The following is an 18,190-nucleotide window of genomic DNA, read 5'->3' as shown; positions in this document are numbered from 1 at the left end:
GGCTACCTTCCTGCTGTGTCCTTTCATGGTATAGAGAAATCAAGAAGCTCTCTGGTGTCTCTTCTTAAAAGGGCCCTAATCCCATCATGGGGCCCCACCTTGAATGGCCTCATCCTCCCCAAAGCCCCATCTCCAAATACCATCATGTTGGGGGTTAGGGTTTTGACATATATTTCTTGTTGGGACAGGAGGGGTGACAGTTCAATCCATAGCACTAAAAGAAAAAAAAATTTTTTTTTGAATCGAGATAAACATCCATAGGGCAAATGTCTTAATCCGTTTCACTGGCTGCATACTACTTCACAGCATGGATGTGCCCCCAATGTATTACACCAGGATCCTATGGATGGCCACATGGGTTGAGTCCAATCCTTTGCCTTTATACGCAGTACTGCGTAAACATCCGTGTACACACATCCTCCGGCACGTGTGCAAGTGTACCTTGGATAAAGCTCTACAAGTGGCATCACTGGATCACAGGGCCTATAGGTTTGATTTTGAAATATGAAAGATTGCTTCAGACAGGTTCTAGAAGGTGCTGGTTTCCACTGAGCCTGGGCCACTCTGCGTGTTCGCTGACTATGCTATGGCGCCCCTTCTGGAGAAGCCCAGAACTGCAGCTTCACTCAACAGCACCCCCTTCCACCCTCCTCTGGCTTGGATTTAATCCTAGACTGAGCAGGAATGTTGAATCTTTAAAATTCACTCCTAAGGCTGGCAGAATCTTTTCTTAGACCAACATCTTTTTAGCCTGGCATTTCCTTCGATTATTCGCCTAGTTTTCATTTAGATGGACTCGTTTTTTTCTTTTAAAGAAGATTTAATATAGAGTATCTTTAGGAAACAGACTTCCCAAGTGCTGTTGAAATTTGGGTCAGTTTATCATCTAGCTTTTCAGGAATGAGTGTATATCACATATGGCAAGGATTATTCCTATGAGATACTTGTTTTTTCTCAATTTTTAAATTTTTAAAATGAAGCCATTTTATTAGAAAACTGAAAGCATTGTATCCTTGATTATGTCTCTTCAAAGATATATAGTCTTTCTTTAAAAAAAAAATTTAAGGGAGGGCCAGGGTGGCTCAGTTGGTTAGGTCTCCGACTCTTGATTTTGGCTCAGGTCATGATCTCAGGGTCATGAGATCAAGCCCTGCATTGGCCTCCTCGCTGAGTGTAGTGCCTGGTTAAGATTCTCTCTCTCTCTCTGACCCTCCCCCACTCCCCTCCTCCTGCTCTCTCTAAAACAATTTTTTAAAATTTTACTTTGAGGGGTGCCTCGGTGGCTCAGATGGTTAAGCATCTGCCTTTGGCTCAGGATCCTGGGATCGAGCCCCACATGGGGCTTCTTGATCAGTGGGGAGCCTGCATCCCCCTCTCCCTCTGCCTGCCACTCCTGCTGCTCTCTTACTCCCTCTGTCAAATAAGTAAAAATCTTAAAAAAATTTTTTTTTAATTTTTATTCCAGTGTAGTTACCATACAGTGTTAGTTTCAGGTGTTTAATATAGTGATTCATTAATTGTATACATTACACAGTATTCATCATGATAAATGTACTCCTTTTTTTTTTTTTTTAAGATTTTATTTATTTATTTGACAGAGATAGAGACAGCCAGCGAGAGAGGGAACACAAGCAGGGGGAGTGGGAGAGGAAGAAGCAGGCTCATAGCAGAGGAGCCTGACGTGGGGCTCGATCCCATAACGCCGAGATCGTGCCCTGAGCCGAAGGCAGGCGCTTAACCGCTGTGCCACCCAGGCACCCCTAAATGTACTCTTAATCCCATTCACCTATTCTACCCATCCCCCACCCACTTCCTCTCTGGTAACCAAGACTTCGACTTCGTTCTCTATAGTTAAGAGTCTGTTTTTGGGGGGCGCCTGGGTGGCTCAGTCGTTGAGCGTCTGCCTTCGGCTCAGGGCATGATCCTGGCGTTCTGGGATGGAGACCCACATCGGGCTCCACTGCTGGAAGCCTGCTTCTTCCTCTCCCACTCCCCTGCTGTGTTCCTCTCTTGCTGGCTGTCTCTCTCTCTGTCAAATAAATAAATAAATAAATAAATAAATAAATAAATCTTAAAAAAAAAAGAGTCTGTTTTTGGGTTGTCTCTCTTTTTTTCCTTTTTATTTTTTAAGAGAGGGAGGAGGGAGGGGCAGAGGGAGAGGAAGAAAGAATCTTAAGCAGGTTCCTCATCCAGCATGGGGCGCATTGTGGGGCTCTTCTCACAACCTGAGATCTTCACCTGACCTGAACCGAAATCAAGAGTCAGATGCTTAACCAACTGAGGCACCCAGGAGCCCCATCCTTTGATTCTTAAATTCCACATAGTATGAAATCATAAGGTATTCATCTTTCTCTGACTGGCTTATTTTGCTTAGTATTATACCCCCTAGCTCCATCCACGTTGTTGCAAACGACAAGATTTCATTCTTTTTTATGGTTGAGTAATATTATAAATATATACCATATCCTCTTTATCCATTCATCTATGGATGGACTCTTAGGCTGCTTCCATAGTTTGGCTTAGATGGGCTCTTTAAAAAATAAGTACATTTAGGGGTGCCTGGGTGGCGCAGTCGTTAAGCGTCTGCCTTCGGCCCAGGGCGTGATCCCGGCGTTCTGGGATGGAGCCCCACATCAGGCTCCTCCGCTGGGAGCCTGCTTCTTCCTCTCCCACTCCCCTGCTGTGTTCCCTCTCTCCTTGGCCGTCTCTGTCAAATAAATAAATAAATAAATAAATAAATAAATAAATAAATCTTTAAAAAAAAAGATTTGTTTCAGGGCAAATCTGCCTGGAACCATGTAGAAAAAAAAAAAAGTACATTTAAAAATTAACTTTGGGGGGCGCCTGGGTGGCGCAGTTGTTAAGCGTCTGCCTTTGGCTCAGGGTGTGATCCCGGTGTTGTGGGATCAAGCCTCACATCAGGCTCCTCTGCTATGAGCCTGCTTCTTCCTCTCCCACTCCCCCTGCTTGTGTTCCCTCTCTCGCTGGCTGTTTCTGTCAACAAAATAAATAAAAATCTTTTAAAAAAAATTAACTTTGGGGTACGTGGGGTGGCTCCGACGGTTGAGTGTCTGCCTTAGGCTCAGGTCATGATCCCAGAGTCCTCAGATCGAACCCCACATAGGGACCGCTGCTGAGTGGGAGCCTGCTTCTCCCTCTCCCTTTGCTCCCCTGCTCCTGCTCTCTCACGCCCTCTCTCTTCCTATCTCAAATAAATAAATAAAATAAAAATTAACTTTATATCATAATCAGCATAAATGGCAAATCAGTATCCCTTGCCATGAAAATAACAACTGTTCCTATCTTTTGGGCACTAGTATTAGCATTTCGTCCTGCGGATTACCTAGCAGGTAGGTGCTAGTATTATTACCATTTTACAGGGAAGAAATTTAAGTGTAGACAGGTTGAGTTATGGACCTATCCCTACAGAGCTAGAGAGTGGCAGAGCCAGGCTTCAGACACCTGTAGGCCAGCGTCACGCACCTCTAGATTGGAGGTAACCAAATAAAGACAAGAAAAAGCCATGTAGGTAAATAATTCAAGCAGGATCCTGCGACCACTGGACGGTTAGGCCTGAGCTGTGTGGGGTTAAAGTGAGAAGAGCAGGGACGCCTGGGTGGCTCAGTCGGTTATGCGACTGCCTTGGTCTCAGGTCATGAGCCCAGGGTCCTGGGATGGAGTCCCGCATTGGGCTCCATGCTCAGTGGGGAGCCTGCTTCTCCCTCTGCCTGCCGCTGCCCCTGCTTCCCCTTGCTCTGACAAATAAATAAAACCTTTAAAAAAGGGGGGGGGCGAGGAGAAGAGCCGGTCGGGAAGAGGAGCCACGCGCTGAGATGACGAAATCGGGCGGATAGAAGGGACAGTGCGAAGTGAGGACAGATCGGGCCGCCCCCGCACCCCCCACCCCGGGCCTTGCGCCCTCGCCCTCGCAGGCTCCTTGCCCAGGGGCGCCGGGCACCTGCGGGAAGGGCGGGGAATCCCGGCTCCTTCCCCACCGCGCCTCTCCGCCCTCTCCCCGCCTCCTTCCAGGCCGCCCCCCACCCCGGCGTCCAAGACCCCTCAGGCCGTGCCGCCCCAAAGCCAAGGTCCCCCGACGGCGGACGCGCCCGCGCCCGCGGGCGCCCCATAGCGAAAGTTAAGCGGGAGCCGCCCCCGGCCAGGCCGCGGACCCTAGGGTTTCCCGGAAGCTCTGGGCACGGATGGCACCACTGTGCCCGGAGCCGCCGCGGTGCCCCGGGCTGCCCCACCCTGCGGCAAGAGCTACGAGGCTACGCGGGGCCCGAGGTGAGCGCGCCGGCCCGTAGGGCTGTCCACCCATCTCCAATGCAGGCAAGGGCGCGCCGGGCCTCGAAGCCGAGGCTCTGATTCCCCGCGGCTCGGACCACGCGGCTGAGTGCGCCGCGCCGCAAGGACAGGCGGAGTGGTCGCCGCGCTGGGGCTGCGCAGCAAGGTGACGGGCGGCGGGGGCGGGGGGAGCGGCCCCTCTGCCCTCGCCGCCGCAGGAGGCCCGGGGACGCGGGGACTTTTATTCTGACACGGCCGGCTCCCGGCTCTGCTTAGTCATGGTGACCTGCGCGCGCTCCGCGCCTCCCCCCGGCGCGCAGCGATGGAGGCGCCCGGGCCTGGGCGACGGAGGCGGAGCTCGAGCGCGGCCATGGCGGGGTGAGTGAGGCGGCCTGCGCCGGGGCTGTGCGAACTGCGGGCCGGGCGTGCCCCGGGGGTCGGGGAACCGGGCGTCGCAGGTCCGGTCGCCCTGGGGTTCCCGCGGCCTCGCGGAGGGCCAGGAGGGCGCGGCTCGAGTCCTAGGCTTTTGTTGGACGGCGCGACACGAGGGGTGGCCCGGGAGCTACGCAAGCCGGGCGAGAGGCCCAGGGAGTGACCCTCGGACCGAGGGCCCGGGAGCCTGGCGCGCTGGGGAGCTCGATCTGCGCCTTGGGGTTGGCAGTGAAAAGGCCGCGCGGCGGGGGTCACTTCCTCCCTTCTCCAGGCCTTGGTGGCGGCTCAGGCAGGACATGCGCAGTCCCCCACTTCGGGGGGGGGGGGCAGTGTCTGGTGTCCAAGGGGCACCGTTGACCGACTGGCCAAAGACCAAGAGGCAGGACAGGGGCCTCAGCCGGGGAGAGGCGGCCAAGCGGCGCCCTGGGTCCGGAGGAGGAGGGTGCTCTGGCAGGCACAGTGAAGTGGGCAGCCAGCCAGCCAGTCGCTTACTGACCCCTGAGCAGTGCCAGGCCCCAGGCAGGACGTGGGGGAGGCACATGCGAGGGTGGGCACAGCCCTGACCTACACAGGGCTCCCTGCCTTCGGAAGCCCCGGGGCTGCGGGCCAGAGGCATGGGCCATCCCTCCACAAGCAAGCGCCGGAGCTCATTTCGGTTTCTGACAAGTGCTGTGGTGGAAATAAAACAGGGAGGAGATGACTCCGCTGTGAGTCCGGGAAAGATAAACGGAGAACCTGGGGAGCCTCTTGCAGATCCCCCTCTTCTCCCAGCCGGATCTTTCAAAACAACAGCTCATGCCCTGGCCCTCCAGACTCCACAGGTTTCATGGAAACCTTCCCTTTGCTAGTATTTCTCATTACACTCCTCCCTGATTCTCCAGATTGTCTCTTTCACTCTGCCTCTGAGTCTTGGCACTTGCCATTCCCTCTGCCTGGAAAACCCCTTTCACATGTACATCCTCCTTGTCTCAGCTCTAACAGAGCCCTGGACCCAATTTAAACTGCCCAAGTCACACTGTCACAATGCTGTTGTCCTTTTCTTCACAACCCCAATTTCTACTCAAGTCTTGCTTATTTTACTTACAGTCCATCCCTCCCCAAGTGTCATCTCCGGGGGGGAGGGGAGGGCACAGTTTATGTCTGCCTTTCTCCACTGCTATGTCTCCAGTGCCTAGAACAGCGCCTGGCACACAGTAGATACTCAATAAATGTTGGTGAGGTGAATGAAAAAATGAGCTAGACATGCTCTATCTAGGAAGGGAAGGGCCACCAGCTAGCTGGAACAGAGTGAGCAAAGGAAAGAGGTGGACAGAGGCTGACTGTATAGGGCTTAGTAGGACATTGCAGAGTTCGGTTTTACTCTCTGTGCCATAGAGAATTGTGGGAGGATTCTGAGCAAGGGAGGGACATCATCCGACCTGTGTTTTAAGATGGACTCTTGGGCTCTGAGGCCATGTGGCAGTTAGTGAGCACAAATGGACATTGCTTCATCTGGGCTGGGGAAGGAAAACTGGTCTAGGAGTTGCTTTATCTTAAAAAAGAGGAGGCCTGACCCCAGGCCCTGTCCCCAGCCCTGTGCTCTCCCTCCTCCAGGCCTCTGAGTGCCAGTGGTGGTGTTGCCCCTTGTCACCTGGAACCCCATGCAGCCGGAACCCAGGCCTAGCGGGGCTGGGGCCCGCACCCGATTCCTTCCCCTGAGGTCACAGCGCCCCAAGGGGGCAGGGGACACGGTGATGTACGCCTCCACCGAGTGCAAAGCCGAGGTGACACCCTCCCAGCACGGCAACCGCACCTTCAGCTACACGCTGGAGGACCACACCAAGCAGGCCTTTGGCATCATGAACGAGCTGCGGCTCAGCCAGCAGCTGTGTGATGTGACACTGCAGGTCAAATACGAGGACGCGCCAGCCGCCCAGTTCATGGCTCACAAGGTGGTGCTGGCCTCATCTAGCCCCGTCTTCAAGGCCATGTTCACCAACGGGCTACGGGAGCAGGGCATGGAGGTGGTGTCCATTGAGGGCATCCACCCCAAGGTCATGGAGCGCCTAATTGAGTTTGCCTACACGGCCTCCATCTCCATGGGTGAGAAGTGTGTGCTCCACGTGATGAATGGCGCCGTCATGTACCAGATCGACAGCGTCGTCCGCGCCTGCAGCGACTTCCTCGTGCAGCAGCTGGACCCCAGCAACGCCATTGGCATTGCCAACTTCGCCGAACAGATCGGCTGCGCCGAGCTGCACCAGCGCGCCCGCGAATATATCTATATGCACTTCGGAGAGGTGAGTGACGGGAGGAGACATGGAGTCAGGGCTTGGGGGCGATATCAGAAGGACCAGGGACAGATGGATGGACATCCCTGTCTTCCCTTGAGATGTGAAGGGTCAAATCAGGGAACTGGAGAAAAATGGGGTTCTGAGGTCCTAGTCTGTACATCTGGGGTGACTCTGGGAAACAGCTGAGCAAAATGAGAGCTTCCTGGGTCTGTCTCTGGGCTTCCCGGCTTCTCTGGGGCCAAGGATAAGGACAGGGTACAGTGAACATGGACAGCAGCTCAACCCTGGGGTGCGCTAAAGGAGGGCCTGATATTTCAGACAGTCTGCAAATATTTATTGAACACCCATGACCTGCTGCCTGTCTCAAATGTGACCCTTAGACGTGCTTTCTCTGGTCCACGCAGGGTTGTCCTTACCCTGTTCTTGGTTTCATTTTCGTTTTTAAGTGGAGGAAGTTGTGAGCAGAAAATAACAGATTCCTTGTAAAATCACAATGATGAGCCCAAATTCTTGGGTGGCAGCCACTAGAGGTTGTGCCTTTGGGATGATGATGATAATAAGTATTTGTTGAGCACTTGCTGTGGGCCAACCCCTATTCTAAGTGATTTCCATTCTTTAAATCATTGGATTTTCCCAACTATCCTAAGAGGAAGTACCACCCTTAGGTCTGGCCCAACTGGGCTGTACCCCAAGCCCCACGCCTTAGGGAGTCCCGTGCTTTAGAGGGCCTTCCTGGAAATTTTCAAAGTCCTCCTCCAGTGGCTGGGATCCGTTGAGGTAGATACCACCGTGGTTTCCATTTCTCTCCTTAAGGGGTGGGTGTTCACCCTCCCTCTGCCCCACATATGGGGTTGACCAGATGCCCTGAGGAGCGCTGGCATTAGTCCTGGGGGCTGTGGCTTCCAGGAAGGTGGTCTGTGAGCAGGGCTTTCCCACAGACCTGCACAGTGTTTCTTTAAAGGGATTGCGTGGGCTTGGGGTACCAGAGTGTTGGTGACCTGCTGATGTGGGGTGACTGAAATTATTTATATAGACTGGTGCCTAACAAGAAATATTTGCCTGGAGCCCCATATACCCTAGGAGTAGCCCAGCTGTGAGGTAGCTACTAATATAATCCCTCTCTTACAGAGGAGGAAACCCAAAGCACGAAGTGTTTCGGATATTTGCCCAAGATCACCTAGTTAGAAAGTAGTAGGCCAAGTTGCAGCTCAGCCAACTTCTCTCTTTAGAGCCTACACTTCTCTAGAATATTCTATCACTAAAACTTTTTCCTTTTTAGTCAGTCTACCCTTTTGAAAAAGTAATTTCGTTTAAAAAAAAGGTAACAATCTTGTAGTTCAAGCACGCAATGATACAAAAAGGTACATAGTACATTGTGTCTTTGCCCATTTGCCTGAGTACTTAGGTACTATATGCCTGGCATGTGGTATTAACTCATTTAATCTTCACAACCTATGAAGTTCATGCTATTTGAATCCCCATTTTACAAAATAGGAAACTGAGATTGTCAGAGGCAGGTTGAGTGACTTGTCCGCGATCATACCGCCATTGAGGGGAGTCAGCCTGTCACAGTAATGCCCTCCGCAGGTGGCCAAGCAAGAGGAGTTCTTCAACCTGTCCCATTGCCAGCTGGTGACGCTCATCAGCCGAGACGATCTGAACGTGCGCTGCGAGTCCGAGGTCTTCCACGCCTGCATCAACTGGGTCAAGTATGACTGTGAGCAGCGGCGTTTCTACGTGCAGGCGCTGCTCCGGGCTGTGCGATGCCACTCCCTCACACCCCACTTCCTGCAGATGCAGCTCCAGAAGTGTGAGATCTTGCAGTCGGACTCCCGCTGCAAGGACTACCTGGTCAAGATCTTCCAGGAGCTTACCTTGCACAAGCCCACACAGGTGATGCCCTGTCGGGCGCCCAAAGTGGGCCGGCTCATCTACACCGCTGGTGGCTACTTCCGCCAGTCACTCAGCTACCTGGAGGCCTACAACCCCAGTGATGGCACCTGGCTCCGACTGGCAGACCTGCAGGTGCCCCGTAGTGGCCTGGCAGGCTGCGTCGTGGGTGGGCTGCTGTATGCTGTGGGCGGCCGAAACAACTCGCCCGACGGCAACACCGACTCCAATGCCCTGGACTGCTATAACCCCATGACCAACCAGTGGTCGCCCTGTGCCCCCATGAGTGTACCACGCAATCGGATCGGGGTTGGGGTCATCGATGGGCACATCTATGCTGTTGGTGGCTCCCATGGCTGCATCCACCACAACAGTGTGGAGAGGTGAGTGGCAGGGCCGGGAGGGGTGGGCTCTGAGGTTCCCATTGCTAACGGGTCCCAACCCATTGGGATTTGGGGATTCCCCCTGCTGTTGAGTGCCTATCTCTGTACTCTGCCTTCAGGAGTGGAAACCTCAGGTAAAGCTAAATTCATGGGAGATTTATGGTCAGTGAAGTTGGATGATGTGTCTGGGCCTGGGAATTGCTTACAGGGCTATCACAAACCCATAAAATTCCTGCAGATTTGGAAAGAGTTCTATCAGTTTGAAGTTGTTGTAAAATGCTAATTTTATTAGAACATGACACTTTACTGCCTTTGCCCCCAAACTGCCATAGTAAACAGATGTATGAGGCCTTCTATGTGGAAGGGCTCCCTTGTGCAGTGCACAGCCTGCACAACTGCATGGTGACCCTGTGTTTAGAGGCTGAACAATTTTGGTGTTCGACTTTTGCACAGCCAGTCCTCTGCCTTCTCCTCTTCCAGAAGTGTGATCCAGGATACAGTTCAGCTGGAGAATTTGTTAAAACAAACTCCCTAGCCCACTGTTGGAGATCTGGCATCGGTGGGTTTGGAGTGAGGCTGAGGAATGGAAATTTTAAACAAACACCACACTTTGACAAAAACCATCCTGGGTGGTAGCCTAGTTGTTAGAATTAGGATTCTGGTGTCCTAGAAGGCTGGCTCAAACCCCCAGCCCCACCTCCTTGGTGACCCTGGACATGCCATTTCATCCCTCTGTGCTTCCGTCTTGTCATCTGAAGATGATGGGGAAGTAGGAGATGATAATGAGGACCACCTGCCCAACGGGCTAAGTGGGGTTCTGGGGAGCTAACACAACACATAGCACAGGGGCTGGCTGTGGTCTGTGGTGGAGCCACCACCAGCGTCCAGCAGACGTGCAGGTAGCCTTGAGCAGATGACGGCTGTGAGCCTGTGTCCTCAGAGAAAAGCTATGAGGAGTAAGGAGTTTAAGTGCATAAAGAACTCGCAGTATGTCTGATCATAGTAAGTGTTCCACACAGGTCAGCCATGATCACCATTGTCATTGTTATTATGCCCTTGCAGGTATGAGCCAGAACGGGACGAGTGGCACTTGGTGGCCCCAATGCTGACTCGAAGGATCGGGGTGGGAGTGGCTGTCCTCAACCGTTTGCTCTATGCCGTCGGGGGCTTTGATGGAACAAACCGCCTCAACTCAGCCGAGTGTTACTACCCAGAGAGAAATGAGTGGCGAATGATCACACCCATGAACACCATCCGAAGTGGGGCAGGTGGGTGGGTGGGGGCTGCCGGGAGGGGAGCGTGGAGGAACCCCCCCTCCCACCCCTGGGAATGAAACTCGGCAAGGCCTGGGGGAGGCTTCCTGTTTCAGTCTTAAACCCTGTGGCACACACAGGAGAACTAGGTCCCTACAGTCCGACCTCTTCTCTTCCGGCTTTGTTTCTGAAGGGTGCCCCGGAAGAGGGGAGAGGGGAGGGTGCCCCCAAGGAGGTGGTGGCTGGGGCTGCCAACGCCAGGCCCTGAGGTCACTCTCTTTGCATGGTACGGTTTAGGAGTCTGTGTCTTGCACAACTGTATCTATGCTGCGGGGGGCTACGACGGTCAGGACCAGCTGAACAGCGTGGAGCGCTATGACGTGGAGACAGAAACGTGGACTTTTGTAGCTCCCATGAAGCATCGGCGAAGTGCCCTGGGGATTACTGTGCACCAGGGAAGGATCTACGTTCTCGGTGAGGTCCTGGGGCAGGGACCTGGGTGGAGAAGACTGATTAACCCCATCTTTGGGGGGCAGGCTCAAATCCCAGTAGGAAGGCTTCTTGCGGTTCCTTCTCCCTCTTTCTTTCCTCTGCCCTCAGGGGGGTGACTGTTTTCTTTGCTCTCCCGGCAGGAGGCTACGATGGTCACACGTTCCTGGACAGTGTGGAGTGTTACGATCCAGACACAGACACCTGGAGTGAGGTGACCCACATGACATCCGGCCGCAGTGGGGTGGGTGTTGCTGTCACCATGGAACCCTGCCGGAAGCAGATCGACCAGCAGAACTGTACCTGTTGAGCCACTTGTGTTTCTTGGGCAAAAAAATGGTCTGATCGAGAGTATTGTTGTTTTTGTACAAAAACAGGGACAAAAGAAAAGGCGACAGAGCAAATGCTTACCCTCCAAGATGGGAGGCTGAGATGCCTCAGTGTTCAAATGACAACTAGAAAGAAAAGAAGGCCAGAGCGGGAACCCATGAGCCTGTCAGAGTCGTCCCAGGAATGTCCAGGAGAGCCTTCCTGGGCAGGGGGTGCATGAAGGGCAGGCTCCCAGGAGAGGCCCCTGCACCCACTACCCTGAGAATAGGCCTGGGTCCCAAACCAGCAGCCGCCATCTCCCCTTGGGGTGAAAGCAGGTGCCGAGGTCAGGCCGGGTTTTTGTTCCTTGTGTATTTGTGGTTGGTTCCTGGAGGCCTGGGAAGGAGCCAGCTGAGGCCTCAGGGGTGAGGCTTCTGTGGAGGTGTGGACCCCAGGGATGGGCCTATACATAGAAACCACTGGATATCTCTGCCCTGGACAGGCATTTTGTTGATAAGTAACCATATAACTTTCCAATGAAAATAAAGAACAAACTAACTAGTGTCTTCCACCCGGGCTCTCAGCTGGAGGTCTCGAACCTGGGGACAGAAAGGACTCTTCCGAAACGTACTCAAGTCTTTGATTTCGAGTTTGAATTTGAAACCAGTGCGTTATCTCTGCCCATCGCATCTTGACATGTAGGGCATCTTTCTCCCCGTAGGCAAGCCACATGGGGCTCGCTTTGTCACGTTGGGCTGCTTTGAAGACAGTGACCTAACTCCTTGACACCTCTCTTTTAGGGCTCCCTGGAGTTCTCTTTTAAGGCAAACCATCCCCAGAATGCTTTCCAGATCGGTGAAGATCTATCCGGTCATTTTTATGCGTGTCAGTGACACAGACTGAGCCTTTCATTTGGGTGTCTGGGTATTAAAAGGACAAAAGGGGTTCTTGGGAATTTTCTTAGGCAAAGGGCTCAATATCACCTGGTCTCTTCTGAACAATTCGTGTGAAGGCAATATATGGCCTGGATCTCTTCTGAAGCCAATTAACTATTTGTATTGGGAGAGTGGAGCAAAGAGGAATGAAGTGTGGTCTCAACTATCAGGAATGTCCTACGTTTTCCCAAGGAGCTTAGCGAGGAAACGTTTGATTCCTTCCCTTCCAGGGAAAACCTTACCTCCCGGCTGTACAGCTTCATTCACTCAATTCACCTGAAGTTTGTCTTAGCCGCTTCCTGGGTCCTTTTCCTGAGGTTTTATTGGAACAAGAAAATAGATCTGCATTGGCTGCATTGAATGGATGGGGGAGGACTAGGAATTATAAACATAGTATCTGGATAGCCTTTCAGCATTTGCAGTGTTTTTGCACATTATTTGATCCTCAAGCATGCTTGTGAGCTAAGAAGGGCAAGCCTGATCCTTTACAGATTAGAGAAGTGACTTGCCCAAGGTCATGTGGCCCCTAAATGGTAGGGTTTAGATTTGACTCTAGTGAACACCAAAGCAGCCACAACACGCTCTAACACTGTGTGTGAGAGAAGGGACATAAGGAGGTCCCGTGGGGTCAGGGTGTATATCAGTGAAAGTTCCGGAAACAGCGATCTAATCTAGAGTCGAGGAATTTGCATGTAATTCGGTTGCCAGAAGCCACACAGCCTATCCCAGAGTGGTGTTTCCTTCTACAAGGGTTAGAACCCTGGTCCTGAGGTCAAGGTTTCAGCTGATTCAGTAAAGCAATTTGGGTATCAGTCAGGTGAACAGTTTCTTATCTGCAAAAATGGTACTTGGACACCGAATGGCCATTAGGCCCTGTGTAAGCTGCTGGACCAACAAAGGTGAGTATTTACATTCACTTTCTAACTCTGCAAAGACAGCTGTTTGAAGAAAAGGCCTCATTGTGCTGGGTATCGGGCCTAGGGTAGTAAACAGCCCCCAAATGATCCCCGCCCTCATGGAAATTACAGCCTAGCAGAGGAGTAGGGTGACCAACTTCTCCTGGTTTGCCCAGGACAGTCCCAGTTTGGACACTGAAAGGCTGGCATCCCAGAACCCCTCAGCCCCAGGTAAACTGGGTCAACTCTACAGGTAAGCCAGATGCTGAAGCTGTATTACAACCGTGCTGAGTGACAGGCAGCCGAGGGTCATGGTTAAGTTCCCACTTGAAAGTCCATGGCTCTGGAAGCCAGGGGGACATACATGACTTGGCTGGAGTGCACTGGGGAAGGTGAAGCCGCTATTGCATTAGCCAGGTGAGAGGATGGCAGTTTGCATGAGGCTGTGGGAGTGGAGAGAGGTCGAGCTTACAGGTGAGACCAATGGGAAAAGAAGGGCAGAGAATTAGGGGCGACTGCACGTCTGCCTTCGGCTCAGGGCGTGATCCTGACGTTTCAGGATCGAGTCCCACATCGGGCTCCTCCGCTGGGAGCCTGTTTCTTCCTCTCCCACTCCCCTGCTGTGTTCCCTCTCTCGCTGGCTGTCTCTCTGTCACATAAAATAAAATCTTAAAAAAAAAAAAGGGCAGAGAATTAGGAATGCTCCTGTGTAGCTTCAGCCTTAATCAGCAGCCAGGGGTAGAGAAGCTGTGAGGAGGCTGCAGGTACAGAAGGGAAAAGACAATGTTTGGGGTGTGTCAGGTTTGAGGCCTCAAGATACATTGTTTTAGGAGAGTACACAGTCATTTTTCTAGCCTTCAGACTTTAATGCTTCCAACAAGTAGTTCTTCAATGGCTGTTCTACCAGGCCCGAAGTGAGGTATTCAGACACAGTGAGGAACAGGCATGACACTGTCTTTCTCCGAGAGCTAGAATTAATGATCACAAAATGCATACGTGATTAGTTTCAAAGGTAAGCCCTCTGAAGGCCAGGAGCTTGACCTAGGTCAGCGGCCCTGAGAAAACATTGTTGAGGAGGTGGTTTTCGCACAGAAATCCAAAGGACTGATAGTGTAAACTTGGTGAGGAAAGTCGGGGCAAGATTCTGGACAGAAGCAGCATCACATGCAAAGGTCCTGTGGCACTGGGAAGCAATCTAGATGAAACCCTGAGAGGGAGGAGGAACATGGCGTCAGAAGAGGCCCTGTGGGACATGCTCATTTCTCTTTAATTGTTAAATACCTAAGTATTATCTTTAAAATAATAGAACATTATAGATAAAGCTGAAATCTTATCTCTCCATTCCAGCCCCCTCTCAATTTAAAACAAACAACCCAGTAATGTTCTATGTATTCCTTACAAAAATGGCATAATGTTGCCTGTAATATTCTGCAACTTGCTTCCCCCCTCCCCCCAGACTTCTAGATCTTTGTCTGTGATGTCACATTCCTTTTGCCAGGTACCCATGTTCTGTTTTATCTCTTCCAGTACCCACAGACAGGTCTTTTCGTTTCTCAGAATTACAGATAAGGCCAAAATGCCTACTCTTAACCATGTCTCCTCTGGCACAAATGTGTGTACTTCCCCAGGGGGATACTAAGAGGTGGAACTTACTAGATCTTAGGGTAAGCACAGCTTTATTTAGATGCTGCCAGATCGCCCTCCAAAGTGGTTGTAACAAACCGTGTTCTTACCGCTTCTAGAAGTTCTTTATAAATTTTACACAAATTTATCACTCTTCCTTGATGTTTCTTCTTTTCTGTGTCATATTTAAGAAGGACTTTTGTTTCTTGCCATTTTCCAAGGCTTCCTACCCATTTGTTAAGTTGTTGTCTCCTGCCCGTACATTGTTTCTGCCTAAGTTAACCAGACTTGGTTTTTGTTGGTTCTGTTAAAACCAAGAATCCTGACTAATAGAGACATCAAGAGTTTTTGTACTGTTTTTTCTTCAGGTATTATTGTTTCGTTTTTGTACTATTACTAAATCCAACAGGAATTTGTTGGTATGTGTGATATCAAGTAGGAATTTAATTTTTTTGTATGGATAGCTATTACTGCTCAATCTGTTATTTTTCAAACCATTTCTTGACGAATTAATTCTTTTCCCATAGTTCTGAAATGCTATCCCAGTCATGTACAAACTTCTCATTTATGCACGGGACCTCTATTCCATTATATTGACTTTCTGTTGTTTTACCTAAATATCCATTTTTGCATCAATTTCATCATTTTAATTACTACAGTTTTATAACATGTCTTAATATCAGATAGAAAAGTCCCTTCTCCCTTTTTGTTTTTCAAAAAACAAAAAAAATGAAACCAAAAACCAAACCCCGAGCTATTCTGTTATTGCATATTTATTCTTTGCTTCATGGATGAAATTCCATGAAAAATCAAAATTTTAATTGGGTTGCATTAAAATTATCGAGTTGTGGCAGAATAATATTTTTATAATATTAGGACCCTCCGTTCATAAACTTAGTGTATCTGTTTAGCGAAGGCTTCTTTGCTGTCCTCAGGAAGGCTTTATAATTTCTCCAGGAAGGGCTTGTGAAGGGTTTATTCCTGGGAGTTTTATGGGTCTGGTTGCTGTTGTCAATGAAATCTTTACTCCTTGATCCTTTACAATTGGTATTTCTGAAAAAATAAAATGAAATTGGTATTTCTGGTATATGGGAAAGTTGTTGATTTAGATATCTTGATCTTCCACTAGCCTCTTTCTAGTTTTTTTTTTAAGCAGATAGTTCAATTGTCTGCAACTAATAAGAGTGGAATGTCATCTCTTCCAATAGTTGCAGCACTCATTTCGTTTTCTTGCCTTATAGTACTAGCTAAGACCTTCTGTGAAATGTTGCTTAGTTGTGGGAATAGTGGGGAATAGTTGTCTTATTCCTAATGATAAGGCAAGTGCTTCTAATGTACCAGCATTAAATCTGATGTTTGCCAAAGGATTTTCTGTAACATATACCTGAAGTTTTGCTCGAACTTTTTTCAAGTTCAGGAAGCTCCCTTCTATACCTAGTTTGCTTTGTGTGTGTGGTTTTTTAAATCATAAGTGGGTGTTGCATTTTCCAGAAGTCTCTCATTCAATAAGTGGGTCCCAAGAAATTGCATTTCTAACATTCCCAGTTGATGCTGATGCTGCTTGTCCAGGGACCACACGGCAAGACATACATACTGGTGTAGAACAGGAACAGCGGGTTAAATCACATTCTGAGAAACATTTAAGGAGTAAACGGAAGAGAAACCCCAACAAACAACAGCAGCAGAAAAGCATGAGGAAAACTAAGAAAAGTATAGTGTCACAGAGGCTAAGTGGAGAAAAAGTCGAGCACAAAAATTTTAAGGAAAATGCTAGGAAGTGCAAGAAGCTTCAGAAAGATAGACCCCTTCAAATGCCCACTGGGTTTGGGGATCAGAAGTAATCTGACTGAGAACAATTTCAGTAGATTCATGAGGGTAAAGCAACAGATCCCTTCAGTAAATGTTTATGGAGTGCCTCCTTGGAACAGGTACTGTTGCTGAGAAGACAACACTGAATCAGTGAAGGAAACTGAGGAAGAGAACATCTCTTCTGAGGCATTTGGATGAGAAGAGGCAGAAAAAGACTGCATGAAAGCTAGAGAAGAACAAAGAGTTCAGGGAGGGTTTGGGGTTTTGTTTTTGAGATTCAGAAGACACATGTTTATAAGCTGAGGGGGAGTTTCAGTATAGAAAGATGATCAAAGATGAAGGTGATGGGGTGCCTGGGTGGCTCAGTCGGTTGAGCATCTGCCTTTGGCTCGGGTCATGATCTCAGGGTCCTGGGATGGAGCCCCATGTCGGGCTCTCTGCTCAGTCGGGAGTCTGCTTCTCCCTCTCCCTCTGCCTCCTCCCCCCTGCTCATGCTCTGTAAGAGGATGGATTCATAGTGATGGTAAGCAAATAACTTCCCACTTTCAATCAAGCCGACAATGTCTAAGATAACCTTTAGCTCTGCGAAGGGCACTGTAGTTCTGGATGCTAGAGTCCCTTGCTTTGTGCGGTGCAACACGCCTTCAATTCAATGAATATCTTCTCCCTTGAGTGTGCATTATGGTTTTAAAATATAAATGTTAGTGGAACTAAAGTTTGTGGAAGATAGAACTTAAGGGGGGGGGGATAATACACTGGAATCAACAGACTACGCTTAAGACCCCTTATCTGGTACTCAAACTTGGTGTAACTCCTCTCTGTGCCTGGCTTTCCTCGTCTGTAAAATGGAGACAATAACTACCTAGCACCTGGCACGCAGTAAGATACAATAAATGTACTATGACTGATAGGAATGAGGTAAGTACTGGAAACCTGATATGCTAACATTAGTCAGAATTATCAAGGTTGTTAAGGTTAGCAAGATAATGGCATAACATTTAATGACCTTAGAACACTTTATCTGTGCTATTTAAAATTCCTCACTGGATCTTGTAACTTGTGGAAAATCAGTGCTTCCACCAGCTCATCTGCCTTATTTTGTAATGGTTTTCTAGCTCCCCCTAACTATCTGGGCTGATACAGGAGGTGTAGTCTAAAGGGAACGCAGCACCCTCTTGTGGGCTTCCAGGCAAAAAGAGGAACTAATGGCAGAGGAGAGCTAGAAAAGAAACAAAATTGGAGGAGCCTGGGGTGCAAAATTACCTGACTTTGGCTTATTCCTTTTTTTTTTTAATTAGCATTCTTCAAAACTTCTGGGTAAATTATATTTATAGTAAATGAAACACAACTGCAAATGCATCAAGAAGCTCCCCCCTGTTTAAAGGGCTCTCCCTCCCATGAGCCCCAGCACCACATCCACACCTCAGGGTCCTGTCCTTGATTTTCTTAGGCCACATGTCAAACAGGGCACTCAGGAACCTTTTTCAGACTACATATCCCAGGATCTGCCGGATTAAATCAGTTGATCTAGACAACTTTGGTGGGAAATTTTAAACCGAGCTGCTGACTTCAGCTGCCTCTTTGCCTTCACTTGCTATTAGCTTCAGGGTCAGG

At 49.8% G+C, this 18,190-nt stretch overlaps 1 protein-coding gene across 4 annotated transcripts; it reads left to right on the top strand.

Annotated features, from left to right (window-relative positions):
• The first annotated feature begins 3,840 nt into the window (after positions 1–3,840).
• Positions 3,841–11,884, top strand: KEAP1 (kelch like ECH associated protein 1). 4 transcript variants are annotated; one of them, XM_044377835.3, is made up of 6 exons: positions 3,841–4,284; positions 6,310–6,995; positions 8,577–9,262; positions 10,325–10,530; positions 10,813–10,989; positions 11,148–11,884. In XM_044377835.3, the coding sequence occupies exons 2-6, from the start codon at positions 6,357–6,359 to the stop codon at positions 11,312–11,314; spliced, it is 1,875 nt and encodes a 624-aa protein (XP_044233770.1). In that variant the 5' UTR covers positions 3,841–4,284; positions 6,310–6,356; the 3' UTR covers positions 11,315–11,884. The 4 variants fall into 4 exon arrangements, with proteins under 4 accessions (XP_044233770.1, XP_048082650.1, XP_026337169.1 ...); XM_048226693.2 differs by having other exon boundaries at positions 3,922–4,284; positions 6,288–6,995; XM_026481384.4 differs by lacking the exon at positions 3,841–4,284 and adding an exon at positions 4,538–4,662.
• Positions 11,885–18,190: the final 6,306 nt, after the last annotated feature.

The sequence above is a fragment of the Ursus arctos genome, unplaced genomic scaffold, assembly GCF_023065955.2.
Source record: "Ursus arctos isolate Adak ecotype North America unplaced genomic scaffold, UrsArc2.0 scaffold_14, whole genome shotgun sequence".
Taxonomy (NCBI): Eukaryota; Metazoa; Chordata; class Mammalia; order Carnivora; family Ursidae; genus Ursus; species Ursus arctos.
Note: the sequence above shows the minus strand (reverse complement) of the source record. Positions and strands in the feature narration are given on the sequence as shown.

Excerpts from the sequence above, each read along its gene's own strand:
- KEAP1 (XM_044377835.3), top strand. The coding sequence starts at position 6,357 with ATGCAGCCGGAACCCAGGCCTAGCGGGGCTGGGGCCCGCACCCGATTC. Across the intron at positions 9,263-10,324 it reads CACCACAACAGTGTGGAGAG|GTATGAGCCAGAACGGGACG; the intron begins GTGAGTGGCAGG and ends ATGCCCTTGCAG. Across the intron at positions 10,990-11,147 it reads GGGAAGGATCTACGTTCTCG|GAGGCTACGATGGTCACACG; the intron begins GTGAGGTCCTGG and ends CTCTCCCGGCAG.